General features: G+C 31.7%; 1 protein-coding gene across 1 annotated transcript; it reads right to left on the bottom strand.

The window, feature by feature from the left end:
• Positions 1-4,044: 4,044 nt before the first annotated feature.
• Positions 4,045-12,681, bottom strand: LOC132720746 (26S proteasome regulatory subunit 4). The gene is made up of 12 exons (XM_060704939.1): positions 12,611-12,681; positions 10,586-10,639; positions 9,424-9,520; positions 8,825-8,949; positions 8,384-8,569; positions 7,984-8,112; positions 6,832-6,928; positions 6,447-6,535; positions 5,742-5,842; positions 5,455-5,551; positions 5,005-5,214; positions 4,045-4,450 (listed from the first exon to the last, which is right to left on the bottom strand). Exons 1-12 carry the CDS (start codon positions 12,611-12,613, stop codon positions 4,316-4,318), a joined length of 1,323 nt encoding a protein of 440 aa, XP_060560922.1. The 5' UTR covers positions 12,614-12,681; the 3' UTR covers positions 4,045-4,315.
• Between the last annotated feature and the right edge of the window lie 9,615 nt (positions 12,682-22,296).

The following is a 22,296-nucleotide window of genomic DNA, read 5'->3' as shown; positions in this document are numbered from 1 at the left end:
CTTCTGTTTTTCATACCGCGTCCGTAAAAAATAGACCTATTTTTTTTAAATCTATACATTCAGGAACATAGCACATGATACAAATAAAAATCATACAGTTAAGAAAAAAACATATAAATCTATACTCAGTTTACATAAAATGAGATCATAAAACAGCATAAAAGAGCACACTTTTATCATAAAAAATAATAAGATGTATGTACTATGCACCTATGGATAGCCCATTAAGCTTCCAATGGGGTCCATAGAAATAAAAAATACATAATTACAACTCTTTCCCCCCTAAGAAACAAAAAACAAATAAAACTAATCTAACTAACTTTGGTCAAGCTTTTGGTTGAAAAAGGAAACATATTTATAAAAGTATGCCCTTTTTTAAAATAAACCTAGTATCACTATCACAGACAAATATTGGATCACAGTGACTAACACATTAGTGGTACACATATAAATCTTCTGCTTGACTTTTATAACTTTCTAGAAGGTACTTTTTTACAGATTTTTTATATTGTACAAAATTGTTAATGGATTTTTTATAGTCTGGCAGATCATTCCAGTCTTTAATTCAATTATGTAAAAGGTCTGTTTCATCACAGAATTACACTGGGGGACAATAAAATTAAAATTGGTTGATCTAGTACTGTAAAATCTTACGTCAGCACAACACCTAAAGTCAGCTCTAATTAAGGTATGGACTCTTTTTGTAAAAAAATCTTATACATATGATTGAGTCTTAACTGTTTGACTCTGTTTTCTACATTAACCAGTTTAATTTTTCAAAATCATACACTGTTACAGAAGTTCTAGGTGTTAAATTCTGGATAAATCATAATACCTTGTTCTGAGTAATTTGTAATTTTCTTTTCAAATGTTTTGATATACATACCAAGAGGAACAAGAGTAATCAAAATGACACTGAATCAGGGCTGAACATAAAAGTTGTTTTGTTTTAGTATCTAAATGTCTGCTCTGCCTGTACAGAAATTTGAGCTTGGCATTCACTTTAGAAATAATGTTATTAACAATAGTTTCCCCAGATAAATCACTATTGATATATAGACCAAGATACTAACTAAATTAGCACCCTTAATACTATGACCATTACATGTAGCAGTATATTATTCTTGCTTTCGTAATTTTCTTTTGGGGCCAAACAGCATACATTCTGTCTTACCAAGGTGGAGTGACAAGCCATTCTGAACCTATCGAAGTTTCTAGTTTCTGTAGAACAGCACGTCCAGTGAACGTTTCGCACACGTATGCGTTTCTAACCATGATCATTTGGCGGGAACTCAGTCATGGTCGGGTTTTAGCATGAAGGGAAAAGACTAGTATATCGTTTAATACGACTCATTAGGCCAGCAACGAGTTCCTGCAGACAGCAACTGTAGAGAGAATGAACAGGCCAGTTAGGGCCCCAGAACTTAATCCGATTGAACATGCCTGGGACATGCTGCAGACTGAAATATCTACCCTGACCAGTCCTGTCTTGTATACGGTTTCAGAGCTCCAACTGGAACGACTGCACGAGAGAGCTCGAATTCCACAAAAAAGCATTCGGTGGCTTATTACCAGTATGAGAAGGCCTTGCCGAGTAGTAATCTAATCAAATTGCCACCACATGCGATATTAGATAGCGAAATTTAGACACCCCCATTTTATTAATTACCTTTCCGTGTTATCCCGAATAATTGCCCCTACCAAGTTTCAACCGCTGTTCCGCCTCTTATTCATTTTTTGGCACGAAACTGATGTCAAATGAACAAATTTTCAGAATCACTGCAAATATTTTAACGTTTCAACCTTATGTAAAGGAATTAACAAATTTATATAAATGATCCTAAGACCTTATCAACTTTTCAGTAGTATATTAATAAATTTTTGTTTTCATTAAAATAGGAGATACAAAACTTCACCTTGTGCTGCCGTCCGGTGCTTGTGGTGGGGTGGTGTGTAGTTTGCACTTACCACTACCGTCAATGAATGGCAGGCTGTATCAGAGCTAGCTACGGCAATTTTAATTTTGCCACTTTAGCCGTTTTGTTTACCAACACAACAGCGTTGTTTGTGCCGCGTGAAGGCCGTAAAAACTCATTCCGTACATCCAATAAGTGATGCTTTATCCTCATAGTACATGTATTTTAAAACCCACCAATGCACTTGAATGCGTCAGAAGGTTTTTTTTCAAAAACGTTTGTGATCAACATTTATTTACTCATGGTATTATATTGTGTAATGAAGTGCTTGTAACATAACCCAGTTAAAATGAAATTTCCATAAATTAAATTAAAATAGAATATTTATTTCTTTATTGTTATATTTTGACTGTAAATGGTAGGGGAACAAAAATAACAGTAACTACTCTAACGGGCGGTAAAATGTTTTATAAATTCACATAAAAGTCTTATTTAACATAGACAAGGACTAGCACGGACTTTTGCGAGATTGCAATATTGACCATTATCGGACTCCGACATTGATTCTGACTAAGCGTTTTGGTATAAGTTTGCGCTTTGCGTTTGCGTTTGCGCTAGATGGGTACCCCATTTGCTAACTAAGAAGCAAAAGAAACATCGCCTTAAGTGTGCCTAAGATCGCATATTTCTAACTTGCGGACATGTAATGAAACTTATGCATATGTTTGAGCCTCGAAGAAGGGTCGATTTGCGAAAAAAAAATACAAACGACCCTGTATTGCCAAAAGGTCCTTAAGTACAAAGAAGATGTTGTATTCGATTTACTTTAATTCCAGTGGACCAGTCGTTCAAATGCCTGGTCAGTTCTACAATAATTCTGTACTGAAAAAGGGGAGGCGTTTTACAATAACAAGCGCCCAAGCAATGGATGGTCAATCTTGAGTGAGAATTTTGGTAGAGGGGAAATACATTTTTTTAAACGCAGCAGTTACAAAATGTGAACCCAGTGACAGAACTTATTGAATGACCCTCGTATAATGCAAAAAAATGGTTAGAAAATTTTCGTAATATAATGATATAGTTTTCTGAAGAAAAGTTAAAGTATGTGTTTATGTGTGCGCGCGCGTGTGCACGAACGTATATATATAACATTTTTACAGAGATGTAATCTATGTCTCTGATTTTTATAAAAATATCTAACGTTTCAAAAGCTGTATTAAGTGCCCATTTTTCTACACCATCCCTTGTAAATGTATTTTTTTTGTTTCAGTTTCTTATTGTGTAACAATTGAATACCGAATAATCCGAACTCGTGTCCGATAGTTGGAATATCGCAAATAAAATTTTGCCGTCCTTGTCATAACGGAGTGTCATCATAAACCAAACTCGCGTCCGGTCTCATCTGTGCATGCGATACATGCAGTCGATATTTCAAAATATGTACATGTACAGTATATAATATAATAATTTTATTGTTAGAGTAATATGATTTCGGACTTGTGATTTTGTTAAACCAGTATGGTATGTGGTATTTTGTTGCGCGCATGTCCTTGGTGGTGAGTTTGTAAGCGATGCAAAGAAGTTATTAGCTTGACTTTGACATAGCCGACAATAAACAAGTAAAAGCGTGATTATCATTCAAACAATACATTACAGTTCAGTTTGCATGTATGTCTTATTTCTGGACTTCACAAAAAAGTATAAGTTACATTAATACAATATAGCTCATGAAAGTGTTATAACGAAGTCGTTTCATAAATTAATATCTTCAGTTTTTTCTTTAATCTTTGGGACATTCAAGTGATAACATCATATGCAAGTGCTTACTAGTCAATAACTGTGTAGTATAATACGCCTTTTAAAGACTTATTTTACGTTTTTTATTTGTAAACATGTGGTAAATGAATTTGCTGCAATATCATATATTCCTTGCACAAGTTGCTGACGGAAATACCAGAGAATCTTGCCAATAACCCTAAAATAACACATGGGGTCACATCACATTTTCAGGTTATATGTTTTATCCACTTATGAACCCATCAGCAACACTATCATGTCATTAGTTACATCATACCAGATAACTTAATAATCAAGTGTATACTTTGCACATCAAAAATTAAGAAATATCTTATAATTTTACATCAGTTTATTCAAAGTATATTATCATCAACATTGTTATGCACATAAGTGAAATACAAATACGTAGGACTTCAAATCATTTTTGTTAAAACTAGGTCACACTTATCAAAATATCTTTTAACTTTTCATTTTAAATCCTGTCTTTAAACAAAGAAAAAGTAATATATTTAATCTTGCATTTGCAAAACAATGTAGTACAAATTGTATATTATCAGTTAATATTCCAAAATATGCAAACAGCTTCCTACAAGCACTGAGATTTATAAATAAAGTCCTTCTGGTGAGCCTTCATTCTTTCTGTATAGCACATTTTCCTTAGCATTTTTAAAGTCCTCATTTGTAACTTTCATTCTGCGTTCTCTCAAAGCCAATAAACCAGCCTCTGTACATATTGCCTGTAAATTAAACAGTTTTCTTGTTAATTATATGAATATATTGTTGATACAGATATACTTTAATTCATATCAACAGCTGGTTCAGATATTATTCAGTCCCTTAGCACTTCTCTGCTTTTGATGTCAATAAATGGTCACAAATTCAAACAATATGAGCCTTGATTTTGAAGAAATTTTACCACTAACATAAGGAGAAGCAACTTGTATGTTATACAACTTTAAATACTTAGGCTACTTTCAAATCCTTAAATGTACATAGAAATCCAGGCATGATTATGTCCCTACCAGTAAATAAAGAAGTTTCTGATTTTGCCTTTGAGTGTCACTTTTATCATGTGCAAGAACTTGGTATGTAAAACAATATCTTTTCTTATGTACAGAAAAGTTACAATATACAACAGGTATTTAACTTTAGAACTTCTAACAGTTTAGGCTTTGATGTATAACACCATAACTTTTATCTTTTCAAAATAGCACAATAATGCCCTGGTTACCCAAACAGCTAACATTTATAGCTCAAAACTTCAGACTTTAAAATCTTGTGAAGTACATACCTTGATATCAGCACCTGAGAGATCATCTTTGGCCATGACGTAATCATCAATGTTCACATCATCAGCCAATGTCATACGACTTGTATGAATAGTAAAGATTCTACGTTTTGTCTTCTCATCAGGTAAAGGAAACTCTATCTTCCTGTCAATACGTCCTGGTCGAATCAGTGCTGGATCTAGTGTCTCTATTCTGTTTGTAGCCATAATTACCTGAAATAGGCGAAAAACTTTAAATAGTTATACAATATATAATACATCACAACTAGACAATTGCTCTTGGCTCTTCTAGTATCAGTTCATTTAATTTTTAACCAAAAAAAAAATAAATAAGCATTAATGACCTGTGATTATGACTTTTTAGACAAACTTAATTCTATTTCATGCTATTGACAATTTAACGTAACTAGTTTTCTGTTGTTGTTTTTTTATCTGAAAGTTACAACAACTTACCTTAACATCACCTCTAGAATCAAAACCATCAAGCTGATTGAGTAATTCCAACATGGTTCTCTGTATTTCCCTCTCACCACCAGAGTTAGAATCATATCTTTTAAAGAAAATTGAACAATAAATTTCAAGTAAGTTACAAAAAGTTACAATATTATCAACATATTTAATGGCTGAGGTTTTAATAAAAAGATACTTTATTTAACGTTTATGTTGCCATTCAATCACTGCAGTATAAGATTCCACATAAACTTTTACAAGCATTGGAAGCTAACAGTAAACTGACATACCTTTTTGTACCAATAGCATCTATTTCATCAATGAACACTATAGATGGAGCATGCTCTTCTGCTACACGGAATAACTCCCGCACTAACTTAGGACCATCTCCCTGTAAATATATATCCAGTTTATTTTCTATTCTACCATTTTCAATTTTCACATTTTGTATTTCACTTAATAGCGTTGCTTATGTGTCATTAACAATAGATTATCAATTCAAGAATTTTCACAATAGCTTGATCTTTTACTAAAATTATAACATAGAAATATATAGATGTTTTTATTTGCACTTTGGTGTTACATGTATAATGATCCATTATTATCTTTTCATTACAAATAACCTTCCAAATATGGTCTTAATTACAACCATTGCCAGTAGTATTATAAAGATGTTGACTTGTAAAACTACTGATCCTGATACATTATTATGGTGAATATTGAATACAGTTTAAGCCAGTGCTTGTGCGCATAAGAGATTTTAAACCTTTCATTATCTTTCATGAACAGACTAAGTCTGCAATTTTCTGTTTAAAACTTTATTTTCATTGCTCTTGAGAGAAGAAAATGTAAAGGGCATTGACCTAAAAGACAAGTTACATCATCACTTATTAAAGACAATTTACATCATCACTTATTAAAGACAATTTACATCATCACTTATAAAAGACAAGTTACATCATCACTTATAAAAGACAAGTTACATCATCACTTACCAAATATTTTTGTATAAGCTCTGAGCCAACAACTCTAAGGAAAGTTGCAGATGTTTGATTAGCAACAGCCTTTGCAAGTAACGTTTTACCTAAAAATATAACCTCAAAATTTAGATTTGGTACATTGTCAAAACCAAAGTCAGTATCTAATACAATCTAAGAAATTCACTTTAAGGAATTTTTTTACAAGTCTAAAGTTAAAGCAGACAATCTTTTTTTATTATTAATTTCATTTTTAGCATAACTTAAAGCAAGTAATATTAAATAATCAATATCAGTTGAGATAATAAACACTGCTTAAAAAATAAATGATAATACATTATTGAAAGTTATCACAGAAAATCTAGGTGAGTTTGGTATTCTGCTAAACATTCTGAATATTTACCTGTTCCAGGTGCTCCATATAAAATAACACCCTTTGGAGGTTTGATACCCATTTCTTCATAATATTCTGGATGAGTTAAAGGCAATTCTACAGATTCCTGCAAAAAGAAAAACATTAGCCAAGACTTAAACTCAACCAAGCAAATTCATGTGAGAATATTTCTATCTATTTATTTAAGTTTAAGTTTTCCTCACATGGAAACCCACGTCCACATTGTGACAAGTCATACACCAATGAGGAATGAGATTTGTATGTTCTCTTTTCAGTTCCTCTATTACCCAAACAACTGCAATACTTGAATTGTTTAAACCTTAAAAGAAAATCACAGACAAAAGTTCATGCAACACTAAACAGATTAATTTCTTCTACATACTGCTGCCATTATTATTGTACTTTAATTAAATGCTTATGAAATGAGAATTTAATCCACATTCACGAGGATATATTAGGTATAAAAGAGTGAAGTAAAGTAAGCTTTACAAAATTTATTATTTGAATTCATATAGGAAATATATGCAGATTTAGTCATTGAATTTAGCACTGGCCTCGGGTCAAGAAAATTTAGTTAAATATATAGTAGAATAAATTAAAAACTGGAATTCGGTCTAGTAAATTCAAAATCTTAAATTCATTGACTGCAGACTTTACATTCTATATTCAACCAAGACTTCAAATGATATCATCAAAAATAGCAAAAATACATGTATGTAATGGTCTCAGTTTAAAACTGTTCATGGCAGGAAACCTCAGGCGGAAGAGCCACAGAATGGTTTTACGAGATTTCATATTAAATTTAGTCCACTTAAAGGTCTTGTCCAAAGGATTGTTTGTTCAAGTATGAAGAAGATCCATTTGCACAAAACAAAGTTATAGCCAGTTATAGCAAACATCAAGGAAAATTCCAACATTTGGCCTTGAAGATTAAGTTAATTTATGACTGAGAGGTCAAGTTCAGTCTGGTCAACTTGAAGGTCTTGTCAAAAGGGTTGCTGTGTCTAAGTATGAAGGCAATCCATTGAGAAATAAATAAATTATGACAAATATTAACGTTTTTGGACAGGAATGTCAACATGATTGTATAAATAGCTAAAAATGTGTTTCGGATATTTTTAGCATCATAAAATCACAGTTATACAAATCATTAAATTGCACCTTTATTTCTTGAATCTGTGTATCAAGACCACCTATATCAGCATATGTTTCTTGTGGAGCCTTTTCTAATTTCATCACAGTTACCATGGGATCTGTATCATCTCCTAGCACTCCAACAACTGCATGCACCTGTTCAAACATTATGTAAATCAAGTAGATTTTGAGCCATCTTTGATCCCCTCAAGAACAACTTTTTCACATTTTAATCAAAATTGAATTTATATACAGCTAAATTGTCTCATTAATAAATTCAACTAGTAAAAAATTCTAGATGATCATTATAGAACTTTTTTTTCTTAGGAACAAAATATCTAGAAAGAAAATCTTAGTCAGAATTCTTAAAATTTTGATAAAAGGTCATGCCTTTTTTTTTTATTAATTAAATAATTTAGTATATTACCTTATGGTTGAGAAGTACAGAGCAGCCTGGCTCTAGTTGATCTTTATCAACAAAGGACAATATGGAGACGTAATGTTCACTGCCAACAGATGTAGATACAATAGCATGGTTATCATCAATTATTTCCTCCAGTGTACCTACAGACATTGGGGAGCCTCTTAACTCATCAACTTTACTTCTCTCTTCCTGTAAAATATATCACCACATCAACAAAATTATGTATGAACAACAGATTTTTACATTATCATTTTTGTATCAGGGGGAGTCCAATAACAAACAAGGCAAATCATATGAATTCTTCTATCTCAGCACTTATTGAAAATGTGGACACCTACTGATTCCACTGATTTGAATTTCTTATATCAGACATTATAAAAATTGTAGCGTACATACAAAATAACTTGCTTGTCAACAAATTAGATTTTTAAACAACAATATTACCTCATGTTTTTCTTCTTGTGGCTTTAGTCTTTCCTGGTTTCGGATAAATTCTTCCTCCATTAGTAGATAGTCTTTGATCCTCTCTAGCTTCAGTAGTTTTAACCTACATCTCGTATATGGTGTGACTGAAAACAAGAAAATAGGTCAAACCTGAATAATTCATTATGGTTCACATGCTAAGACACAAATAAATAAATAAAATTATGACTGTTCTGTTAGCATGCAACTACATTTAAATGTAGTTTTTATAAAATAAATGCTAAAATCATAATGAGATTATCTGAAGTTGAAACATAAATCTAGGTTCAAACTACTTTTAAAGGAAGTCTTTAAAAATATTTTTTAAGGAAAAACTTAACAGAGAAAGACATGTAACTCTCCACAGACAGCTATTTAAAACACTTGAGAAAATCTTATTTTAAACTAATATCCTTTATTTTTTTTATATTTCTGACTAAATGCATGAATCCACCCACAGAAAGTTAAGAACACTTTTGGTGAATTATGTCGTTTTTTATAACTTTATATAACTTATAAGTCAATCTTGGATATTTAATGAAAACAATATTTCAACAAGTCACATTTTATCTAAATAGTACCCATTGGGAGTTTGCTTGCAGCATCTGGTCCTTTAATCTTTTTCTTTTTCTTCCCAACTCTTGTTGGAATTGGTGGTTCATACTTCTTTTTCTTTTCCTAAAAAAAAAAAGAAATAAAAAAGTTTTTATTTTAAAAATTTTCTAATTCTAGGTAATGTTATACTCAAGCACCTCAATAGATTAATAAACTGCAGCTCTATAATGATTTCACAAACACTCAATATCAAAGAATACTTAAATGGAATGTTTAGAAAAACAAATAATTATCAACTGTTCAACATATTGCAAACAAGAGCACCGCTAGGGGGGCATTATATGCCCGAAAGTACTTTAGCTGTAGGTTGATTAATGCTTGAATTATTGAGCGAAAACTGTTTCCAGTTTAAAGGTGATAGTAACCTTGATCTTTGACCTTGTGACCCCAAAATCAATAGGGGTCTTCTACCCAATATGGACAATCATCCTATGAAGTTTGAATACTGTGGACCAAATGGGACTTAAGTTATGCTCCAGAAACCATTTTCAGTTTTAGGGTAATAGTGACCTTGACCTTTGACTTTGTGACCCTAAAATCAATAGGGGGTCTTCTACCCAATATGGACAATCATCCTATAAAGTTTGAAAACTGTGGGCCAAATGGAATTTAAGTTATGCTCCGGAAACCATTTTCAGTATTAAGCTAATAGTGACCTTGACTTTTGACCCCAAAATCAATAGGGGTCTTCTACCCAATATGGACAATCACCCTATGAAGTTTGAATACAGTGGGCCAAATAGAACTTAAGTTATGCTCCAGAAACCATTTTCAGCATTTACATAATAATGACCTTGACCTTCGACCTTGTGACCCCAAAATCAATAGGGGTCTTCTACCCTATATGGGCAATCATCCTATGAAGTTTGAATACTGTGGGCCAAATGGAACTTAAGTTATGCTCCGGAAACCAAATTGCTAACGGACGGACAGACGGACGCCAGGGGGTATAACATAATATGTCCGAAATTCTTACGGGCATATAAAAACATGCATGAAATACAGGATGGAAGGCATATTAAGCAGGATAAAGTAGTCTAAAAATTAGTATTCACTCTAATAATGATTTTGAAAAGAATTTTCTGTCATTGTTGAGTTTGATTGTTGAGGTCATACAAGCAATCTTACTTTATCATCTTTCTTCTCTCCACCACCACCACTTCCACCAGATTGTTGTTGTCCCTGAAAAAAATACAGTAGCATTATTAAACTAACTACATAGCATAAAGATTAAACTATATAAACCAAAATTTATTGTTTTTCCCTGCTTGTTACAATGCTTGAATTTTAATTTTTCCCTCTCACTTTCATTGCAAAAATATCACAGGAACTTGAAATTCTATCAGTATTAATGATAATATCCAAAATATACCCCCTATACAGTATAAATAAACAGTTTATTTATACTGTATAGGGGGTATATTTGGGATATTATCATTAATATTGATGGAATTTCAAGTTCCTGTGAAAAATATGTACTCTTAAATGCTAAAAAAAAATTATCAAATAAATATATGTAACATTTTTTTCTTTCTGTCAAAGTCTACATTGTACTGAAAAATTCAAAAATTTTTTTAGTCATGCATCAAAAAAAAAGCTAAATTAGAAAATTTACGGTTGTGAAATAAGGCAAATTGGGAATTTATTTAAAGTCAAGATTCATAATTAGTAATGCCAATCATTCTACTTTCTTCCTTTACATAATACAGTGGTTTTTCTTGCTTAATTTTTGGATAAAGTATCGCTAGAATTGCTTATTTGATTTTTGGGAAAACTGCATCATTGTTAAGAATTTTGATATTTCATTAGGGAAGAGGCCTGTGATAGGCCTCTGTTATATATGGAGGAAAATAACTGAAAAGGTACAAAACAGATAATATCTTGAAGTACACTGTACCATTGGGCACCAGGCTTTGTGTAATGTCAAAAATTGCCAATCTAATGGTAGACTATGTATGTTAAAATATCTGATTATCCTTTTAAGCAGTTATACATTGCGTTAAGAGACAGCTATGAGATACATAATTTACAAGGGAATCCAGGAACCAGTCTCTAGCTCTTACTCAAGTTACTGAATTGACTACATGTCCATGTAAAAATGATCATATTATTACCAATATTAGACATTTCAAGAATATCATTGTGGTTACTTTGGAAAAATAAAAACAACAACAATATTTCTATTTTATAAGGTCTACAATTATAATATATACAGTATCAAAAAAGGAAGTTCAAAAGTTCTAGCCATGCGTGAGTCACGTACGACTAGCCCGGACACACTGTATTGGCTAGCCATATGGCACTTTTCAAAATTATATGGAAGTCAAAAATGCATTTGTTATTTTGTGTCTTTAAACAACGATTTTAATCAAATCTCCGCATTTGTCCTAGTGTGTTCACTTTAATAAAGAAAATTAAACTTAATGAAACAAAAAAGGATTATTATCAAATTTTGTAAACTATTTCAATTGATGTTATTTAACTGCAACCAAACGCTATTTTTTCTCGACTTCTTGAGATGACAAAGTAAATTCTTTACTGTAGCCAACACGTCGATTAATCTCTAAAAAGTAAACATTCTTGACTAAAACACTCGCTTAAAGTCATAATTAACATATGCACTTTCGCCTTCCATATATTTTTGAAAAGTGCCGTACGGCTAGCCAATACAGTGTGTCCTGGCTAGTCGTACGTGACTCATTACGGCTAGAACTTCTGGCTAGCCGTACGGCTAGCCACTTCCATCAAAAAACGGGGGTGAAGTGTCTCAAAATTCACAAAAATTAGGTCAAGTGTCTGCAAAAAAGTGTCTGAGGGGTGAACTGTCTGTAAATCATTTCAAAGTAGTTGAATATCGATAAAATCTTTCAAACACATTCTGCCTCAGTGTGTTTTTTCAGGTCTTACTTAGGCACAGGATTATTGCCATCTTTACATACCCCACCCACCAGGATTAGCAGTGATTCAGCAGTTTGACAGCATTCGGCTTAAAAAAATAATGTAATTACTATGGAAAAAAGCTAAAGACGAAACCAGTTTTGACACTCATTCTTTAAATTATATGCAAGTTGACAAAAATAATTGGTGGTGGCTATTTTAAACTGTCTATAACAAAATCATTTGACCAAACAATTATTTTAAGATTTTCCTCACCATTTTTTCAGGTTGATAATGCGCATGCGTGTTTTACATTATATCAACAACTCGTGACATTTGATAGGGCAATATTCTGCTAAATTAAAATCAAGGAGGTTATCATGTAGTGTACAGATTTTCAGAGCCTATTGAAATGCCAGTGTCTGAAAAGAACATCATGATGTCGACTGGAGAAATGGATTTAATGCAAATGGCAAAAACGGAAGTAAATAAAAAAGAAATTTCTAAAAGCGCTGACGTTAGATTGTTGTCAGATTACGGTCTTAAAGTACTGATGTAACAGAAACATTATTTAACAAATCAGTGCTAAAGAAGAACAAAGGCGACGTTAAAAATCTTGTATCATCTGGGAACAAAGAAACAAAAGTGATTAATTAAAACTTTTTCAGTGACGTTACTGTAACGTTGAGGTTAAACGACGGGACAATACATGTACATATGTATATGAATTCAAGTGTTAGTACCATTTATGTGATGAATGGAAGCATTCAACGAAAAAAGACTGGCATTAATTCTATGGAAAATTGAATCATACAGTCAACAGTATCGACTTTACTGATACCATAGAAAAAGAAAATGAATATTCAACCATAGCTACATCTGCTTAGTTCCCAGTTAGGGTGGTGGGTTAACGGACGCACAAGTGAAACAACGGATGACAACTGTACTTCTACAAAACAAACATGCTAATATTGTTGTGTTATGGAAAATACATTTCTAAGAAAAAAAGAGAAATAGAACCCTTAAAGATCCTGTAACTCATTTTTTGTGGTTGTATATCATAAATATAATGTTCAAAAGAAGTTTTTATCAATATTGTAAGTTCCAATAAGCATTATTTGTAAATATATTACCGAATTTACATTTCATGTTAATAAAGGGAGGTAATTAGAAATTTATTTTCTATAAAGTCCAAGTCAAATTTTTCAGTAAGAAAGGAATGCATATATTTTAATGATTACATATAATGTGGACAAATATTTTCAGTACATATATTTTACGTATTCAGTCTCTTTTACAGAAATTGAGATCACTTCAAAACGGTTCTGGGACAAATTGTGATTACGAAAGAGACAGAATCAAACAATCTGTGTCAAAAACATACAATGACCTTAAAGCAACAAAACGCTAATGTGCTTTCATATGGCGAAATCTATTCCTTCTCCTACCTACAATATATACATTTATTAGGTAATTTTCATTCTACGCATGTACTATGAAAACAAAGCGTTATATAGTTTATGATTTATGTTGCAATGCTGTTTACAAGTCTCAAATAAAATTCATTATAAATCAAATACACATTTGTAATCTGATAACAAAACTATTAAGAAAGTTTGTCTTCGGAAATGTAGTGTGTTGTTCAGATCATTAGACAGAGATCTATTATCATTGCAAAATCATGAGGAAAGACTAAAGGAAAGACTATTGAAGTAAACGCTAATATATAGATTTTAGTTTTATATCAAATATATAGAATAAATGTATATGGTTTTGTAATACAATATTATAAATTTCATGTTGCCCGTTTGGATTTGAATAAATGAATATAAAAAATTGTTGTTTTTTTTAATCTTAATTATCAATATCCTCTTTTATATTAAAGATCCTGTAACTCATTTTTTGTGGTTGTATATCATAAATATAATGTTCAAAAGAAGTTTTATCAATATTGTAAGTTCCAATAAGCATTATTTGTAAATATATTACCGAATTTACATTTCATGTTAATAAAGGGAGGTAATTAGAAATTTATTTCCTATAAAGTCCAAGTCAAATTTTTCAGTAAGAAAGGAATGCATATATTTTAATGATTACATATAATGTGGACAAATATTTTCAGTACATATATTTTACGTATTCTTCGATGTTTGAAAATTGTTTTAGATTATATGCATATATAAAATTCTCTTAAGTGTGGTAATAACCTTATAATTGCAACATGTATGCATTCATAGGCAGAAAAGAAAAGAAAATAGGTAATGTAGGATAGTCAGTTAAATACATTGGCAATCCACAACTACGATTGGCATGGTGACAAAGAGATAAGTTTTTTAAACAGCTCACACCAGAGTTTGACTATCTCGGTTTATTCGTCCCTATATTTTGTTAGGGGGAATCCCCTACTCCACAATTGTGGAGCAGAAAAGTTGAATGGGATGGAATGATCGAAGACATGGATGGACAAATATTGCATCCGAATTTAAAAAGTTTTTTCCAGTTTACTATGCCGTGATGCATTTCCGCCAATGACAAAAAAACGTATCTTTCAAACTGCTATGTTTTTATGATACATCATAATAAGCATATGGCTGCAGCTGTACATCTCCACCAGAAAAGTGAAAACTCGATGTGATATTGCGTTTGCAAAGTCATGCACCAGTGAATGGAATGACATTATTAAGAATGGAATTAATGGCTAGGAATTAATTTATATCTGTTCGGTGTCTTAAAATATGATACACAAGATCAACAAGGAAAGGCGGCGTTCAATGAACGCAAGCCCCCATACGACCAATTACGATTGGCATGGTGACAAAGAGATAAGTTTTTTAAACAGCTCACACCAGAGTTTGACTATCTCGGTTTATTCGTCCCTATATTTTGTTAGGGGGAATCCCCTACTCCACAATTGTGGAGCAGAAAAGTTGAATGGGATGGAATGATCGAAGACATGGATGGACAAATATTGCATCCGAATTTAAAAAGTTTTTTCCAGTTTACTATGCCGTGATGCATTTCCGCCAATGACAAAAAAACGTATCTTTCAAACTGCTATGTTTTTATGATACATCATAATAAGCATATGGCTGCAGCTGTACATCTCCACCAGAAAAGTGAAAACTCGATGTGATATTGCGTTTGCAAAGTCAAGCACCAGTGAATGGAATGACATTATTAAGAATGGAATTAATGGCTAGGAATTAATTTATATCTGTTCGGTGTCTTAAAATATGATACACAAGATCAACAAGGAAAGGCGGCGTTCAATGAACGCAAGCCCCCATACGACCAATTGTTTACATACGATCAATTGAAAGTAAACCTTGATGGACAGACTCACAGTGTGTTTTAGGTTGGATAAACTCGATGAAAACTCTACCTGTTCTGGTAAAGAAAGAGTGAAAGAAATCAAATTTATGACAATATTAGAATCAGTAACAACACAAGAGAACCTAGAGAATAAGGCTACTAGAAGTACAAATCTTAGATCATTAATGCACAGTGTAATATGTAGTGGCAAGGTTCATAATCGCTTAAAATGACATAAGCGCTTGGCCTATAGCGAAATAATTCAGTTTTCAAGTGCAAGATACTACTGTAGAAGCTTATTGTGATAATGGTTTATTCAGTCTGGTGGAGAATGAATACAAATCAAAGATAACGTCTGCTTCGTTCGTTACTGACTTAACAAAATATTCGTCTATGACTAAACTATTAAGAGTGACTGCGTTTGCTATAAGATTTTTTAAATAAGAAAACAATCATATGAAAATAAGGCATTGACATCTGAAGAAATACAACAAAGTGAAAACATGTGAATATACCATGTACATAAAACAAGTTTCTGTTAGGTTGGAGGCGGATAAACAACCAAAATAAACAAACTTGCAACGGCAGTTAGGATTCTTTATTTAGGTTAACGGTATTCTGTGGAGCAAAGGCAGACTAGAGAATGCGAGATTGAGTGAAAAAGCGATCGAGAAGCTCAATACTGCTGCCTCGTAATAAATAATGAATGTTTCACACATGTAATTGTAGAAATATCTCATAAAACACTTCATAGTTGCATTGCACATACGTTATCTAATATGCATTACAAATATTAAATTCCACAAAGCCATTTAACAGTTTGATCTATCATTAATGTTGCGTAAGTGCAACTATACAAAATGCCGCCTTTTAGGAACTTTTCCAATAGCATGAATACGAAAATCACAACCATTCTCAAGTACAGGTCTGGATTATTTTGGTCCACTTTATTTTAAAACAGAAAACAAACTGAATGCAAAAACGTCGGTTTGCTTATTTAATTGTATGGTTACACGCACCGTTCATCTAGAACTTTTACAAGAAATGAAGGCTGATGAATTTTTGCTTTTCAACGATTTATTTCACAACGAGATACACCGTTAGCAATTCTGTGCACAAGTATGAAGACATTTACAAAGTTATAGCCATAACAAAATATAACATCTTTGATGAAACGCAAGGGGCGACTGAGTAATGCCAACCACTGAAATTCAAAGAAATATTTACTTTATATAAAGACAGTTCGAATGCTAATTATCAAAATTATTTCAATGAAAATGCTTTGTAGGAAAGCCTTTTATTCATTGATTTATTAGTGTAAAGACTTTTATCCTTATCTTTTATAAAATCCTTCGAGTATAATTTTATAAGCAGAACGTAATGAAAGACAAAAAAAATCACTTTGTTCTGGTGTTTTCCTTTGTTTTACCTTTTAAAGGTGATTTTACACTCAAATATGCAACAGTAAAATAAAAACATAAATATAATCTCTCAACAATTTGATGATATCAGGCTACGGTTATGAATCGTTTATTAATTATCCGTATTTTTAAACTAAAACAAGCAACTTAACCTTTAATAGGAAGCTTTGGATCTTATAAAAAACAATACTGAAACCAGTTAAAATTATGCAAGGGTTTGTTTAATCTAGATAAGACACGCTCATAAATCTAAAAAGCTTTAAATTTCAAAGATTGCCTATTTATTGATTGGTTGAGTATTAAGAGTTTAAAGGAACGTCTAAAAAAATGCGACAAATGTAGCATGTTTGCCCATGCGAAGTCCAAATTATTGAAATATCTCTTACACTTACATGATATTTTTTCATAGCTTGTGTTTGTGACAAATTCATATTTTTCTTGAAAATTTCCTAATAATTTTTTTTGTTAGCCTATGGACAATCTAGGAAGTATAAAGCCTGCACATGTGCATGTCATCATCAAAACATTTAGAACACTCCACAGTGTAATATTTGAGATAAGAAATTGGTCGATACACGAGAACACTTCAATGTCAAATGTGCACTACATATAACGCAAATGTTGGGGAAAAAAACAACATTCAAAATGCAAAATAATAAGCTCAAATTGTATTTAAAAGATGCATTTGAAAAAGAATGCGCCTATAAAATTGAAGAAGCTGAAATAGAATTCATCAAAACTGGAATAGAAACACTTGTGAATAGGATTGCCACGAAAGTTCTAGCAGAGGACAGCTTGCAGATACATATGACTCAAACGTTTGAAAAATATTTTAAAGGAAAACTGATAAAAAGTTCTGTTAACATCATCGGAGCAGGCAGTTTTTACGAAGGGACAAAAAATAAATTTCCCAACGAGTTTGATTTGATACTGATACTTTATTGCTGTGAAGGTACACCACAACAATTCAAACAATATCTTCTAGAAGCAAGCTTATTCAACACAGTTACAGACACCTTTACAACAATTGTGAAAGATGTAGTGGAACAAAATGTACATGATTTTATATATCTTAAATCAAGAGGTATTCAAGGAAATTCTAAGCTGTACTTTGTGAAACATCTACGATCTCATGGCCCTGCAACATGGCTAAGATTCGTCTATGAAAATGAAGCAAAACTAAAGAGGGACATAGACGTAGATTTAGTTGCTGCCTTAAAGATTTCCGATAGGGCTAGTTTGGAGCACGCGGTGAAAGAATCTTGTGCATTGGAGGAGTTCTCCCAACAAGTGCTCACAGCTGGAAGTTGTTTTTGTATCGGGGCAAATTACTCCTTCACACCAACAGAGGTGCATATCATAAAAAATATGTTATCTGAAAATCACAGAAAAATTTACAGACTCCTCAAGTTCCTGATAAATGGACACGGTGATGTGGAGCAATTGACAAGTCTAGGAAAATTCGAGAAACCCTATTCCTCGTTCATGATCAAGACCTTGATGATCTATCATCATTTCAGGTGCCAAAAGCCTGACAACGATGATCTTGGACCGTGTTTGTTGGAAATATTAGATGAAATGTGTCAATATGAAACTTCCTCAGATTTCCCCAGTCTGTTTAAAACAGACAATAGGACAAGGTTGAGGTGTGATTTGGTTCTCGGCAGTTACGTTCAGTCTCTTTTACAGAAATTGAGATCACTTCAAAACGGTTCTGGGACAAATTATGATTACGAAAGAGACAGAATCAAACAATCTGTGTCAAAAACATACAATGACCTTAAAGCAACAAAACGCTAATGTGCTTTCATATGGCGAAATCTATTCCTTCTCCTACCTACAATATATACATTTATTAGGTAATTTTCATTCTACGCATGTACTTTGAAAACAAAGCGTTATATAGTTTATGATTTATGTTGCAATGCTGTTTACAAGTCTCAAATAAAATTCATTATAAATCAAATACACATTTGTAATCTGATAACAAAACTATTAAGAAAGTTTGTCTTCGGAAATGTAGTGTGTTGTTCAGATCATTAGACAGAGATCTATTATCATTGCAAAATCATGAGGAAAGACTAAAGGAAAGACTATTGAAGTAAACGCTAATATATAGATTTTAGTTTTATATCAAATATATAGAATAAATGTATATGGTTTTGTAGTACAATATTATAAATATTATAAATCTCATGTTGCCCGTTTGGATTTGAATAAATGAATATAAAAAATTGTTGTTTTTTTTTAATCTTAATTATCAATATCCTCTTTTATATACCATATAAAGCTTAAAATTTCACTTATTATTTAAGACCTTTACTTGAGCTATACTTGATCTTTAGATAAATTAGCAAAACGCTTATAAGCAGAAATGTTATCACGGCTTTAATTAGTGTAATTTTATTGTAATTAAAGCCGTGCTATCACGAATAATCAAATTATTCCCTCTTATATGTTACATTTTGCTCTCCTGTACATGTAAGTTGTATAACACAGTGGTAACGACATACATGTATTGATATTACAAGATTTATTTGATATATAATTTGCATTGGTTATCATTTTGGAATTATCTAATAAACCATAAAATGCCAGAATACAAAACCTCATAAAATAAATATAATCTTAATATTTACATTTAACAGACATTTAGTCCTGTTAAATAAATGTGTCCAGTTTATATTTTAGAGTAACGTTTCAACATAGACCATATGATTGATGTAAAAGATAAATAATTAAAATTGAAGATTTTAAACTTAAAATATTTAAATGTAAAAAAAATAAAGTAGTTAAAGATAAAAAGCACATATTTAACAATGGTGGCCTCCTATAGATAGTGTGTAGAGTTTAAAACATAGCATATCTTCTCTGTGTGAAGTAAAAACATGTTGATTTTACATTTAAAATGAGATGTTTGGCAATTTTCAATAGTTTCAAATATAAAATTTGAGTATGGTAAATATTTAACTGCCACTTCAAGTCTGAAGTACAAAGGAAAAGAACATACAGGTCAAAGCAAGTTTGTATACCTTGTAGCATAAAAGATAAAAGCACAAACAATAAGCGTACTGTATGTTGTTTTTTTTTGTAAAACTATATTCAAATTTTTAGTAAATTTTAACTTAATATTCACAACAAGCGCACAGAGATATAAACGATAAAATGATAAAATAAATAAACAAACAACTTTTAGGAAAGTACTTTAACAAGTATTATAATATGTAACAGTATATAAATAAAAAATAAACCTATCATTTTTTTTTCAAAGTTCAAGAAGGATTTCTCTGCCAAAATCATCGAACCATGACCAAATTCGAACTTGATCTGCGCATTCATTGTCAAATTTGAGTTGAATGTGTACATCTGTTGGGGAGATAATGAACGGAAACTGAACGATTCTTTAACGGACATACCTCTGTCAAAAATCATCGGATATAACTAAATTCGATCTTGACGTGCATTTTCCTACGAGATATCCATATGTCAAATTTGAGTTGAATGTGTGCAACAGTTGCCAAGATAATGAACGGAAACTGATAATGACAGAATGACGGAACAAGCTAACACTATATTCCCCAGCCATTTTATGGCGGGGGCATAAAAAACCAGTCCCTATATGCTCCACAACAAGTATAATGGAATGAAAATACTTCATTTCATTAAAAAAATGAAATATGTGACTAAACATATGTTTAATGAATAATAAAAAACCACTTAAATATGATCATGAACTTTTCTTATAATCACATTCAACAAGAATACAATGTATTATGTCAGAAGGATCAAAATAAGCTCTAGAACAGTCTCCTAGACTACACTTTTGAAAATGACTAGTTCTTATCCGCTTTTCCTCACACTTTAATTATAGTGAAATTCATTTTAAAAGTGTAACAGATTTTGTTACCACTATGAAGATCATGAAACAACATTTTATATAAGATGTCGAAAACACAATGAAAGTAAGAGAAACACTTTCTATTTTCTACTTTTAATATCCAACTTTAAACACTTTTTATTTTTACTTTTACAATCCAAAACTTTAATTTTCTTTCTAACAACTTTTTACGACTAAATACATTTAACAGCAAATTCCTTTTCACATCTCAACAAAATCCCTTCCAATACTCAAATTCTGTGACTATGTGGTCTCTGTTTATACAATGATATCACGAAGAGCACGTGAATATGTATGTGGCGGGAATTAAATGGCGGGAAAGTTATTAGGAGCAATGTAATATCATTAGACTTTGGCGCGCAAACCAATGGAGCAATAAACGGAGTACCTTTAAACAATAATGTTTAAAGGGGCATATTCAAAGAACAGCATTGAAATACAAAGTATGCATTAAAAAAATCGCTATGATAGCGACACTCCCGTCACAGAAATTGAGCTTACAATATTATTCATAATAGAAAATACAATATGTATGTTTTTAAAAAAATATAACTTGAGCTAATTTATAAATACTTAGAAAAATCCAATGCCAATGCTTATTGATTAGCTCAAAAGTGTTATAGAAATGCAATACATGAAATATGACATTATTCCAATTACATATACATGTAGTAAAAACAATATGCAAAAATGTATATATTCAATATAGCCTGTCTGAGTGTTTAAACACATTGCTATGTCAATCAGTAAAAATTGTACTCATTTGTCGTCGTGTCACTATTTAATATGGTATGTATTGTTAACTAAACACATAGAGTTTTTTTTATGAAATATGTCTATGATTTTATCATCTTTATTTACATCATTGTACTTTACATAATGTTTACTTAAAACAGTTTTTATTACATTATCTAGTTTCTTTGCACTTTTCTTACTGTTCATATCCCCTTTGTCATCAAGAAAGTTAAGATTTTTTATCACATTCAAGAAGATAAAGTAAGTTCAAAGGTCTGCCTATCAGTCTCTATGAAAGAAGCTGTACTTTAGCACATCGAATTTCTGCATCATTACTTGTCACTAACTCAACAATGCGACCAATTTTCCAACTTCCTCAAATCTGTCCTTTTTTTTCAAAATCTTTAACAGTTTTTCAGTCGAAATTTCGACAGGTAAATATTTTCCATTACCCTCGTCGTCTTCTATGTCTGGTACACCGGTGTTTGGATTTAATGTTAAGAAATGCCCAGGTGTCAATGTGATGTTAGAAGACAAATCGTTTTCTTCGTAAACTTAGGGTTTCGAATTGACAACATGTAGTTTCCACTTCTTTG

This window comes from Ruditapes philippinarum, unplaced genomic scaffold (genome assembly GCF_026571515.1).
Source record: "Ruditapes philippinarum isolate M1 unplaced genomic scaffold, ASM2657151v2 ctg446_1_1_1_1, whole genome shotgun sequence".
Lineage (NCBI taxonomy): Eukaryota > Metazoa > Mollusca > Bivalvia > Venerida > Veneridae > Ruditapes > Ruditapes philippinarum.
The sequence above is the reverse complement of the archived record's forward strand: the minus strand, read 5'-3'. Positions and strand labels throughout refer to the sequence as shown.

What these genes read in the sequence shown, in the direction of transcription:
- LOC132720746 (XM_060704939.1), bottom strand. An exon ending in ATATGGAGCACCTGGAACAG is followed by an intron (nt 6,536 to 6,831) that starts GTAAATATTCAG and finishes TTATATTTTTAG; the next exon opens with GTAAAACGTTACTTGCAAAG. An exon ending in AGCTTATACAAAAATATTTG is followed by an intron (nt 5,843 to 6,446) that starts GTAAGTGATGAT and finishes ATATATTTACAG; the next exon opens with GGAGATGGTCCTAAGTTAGT.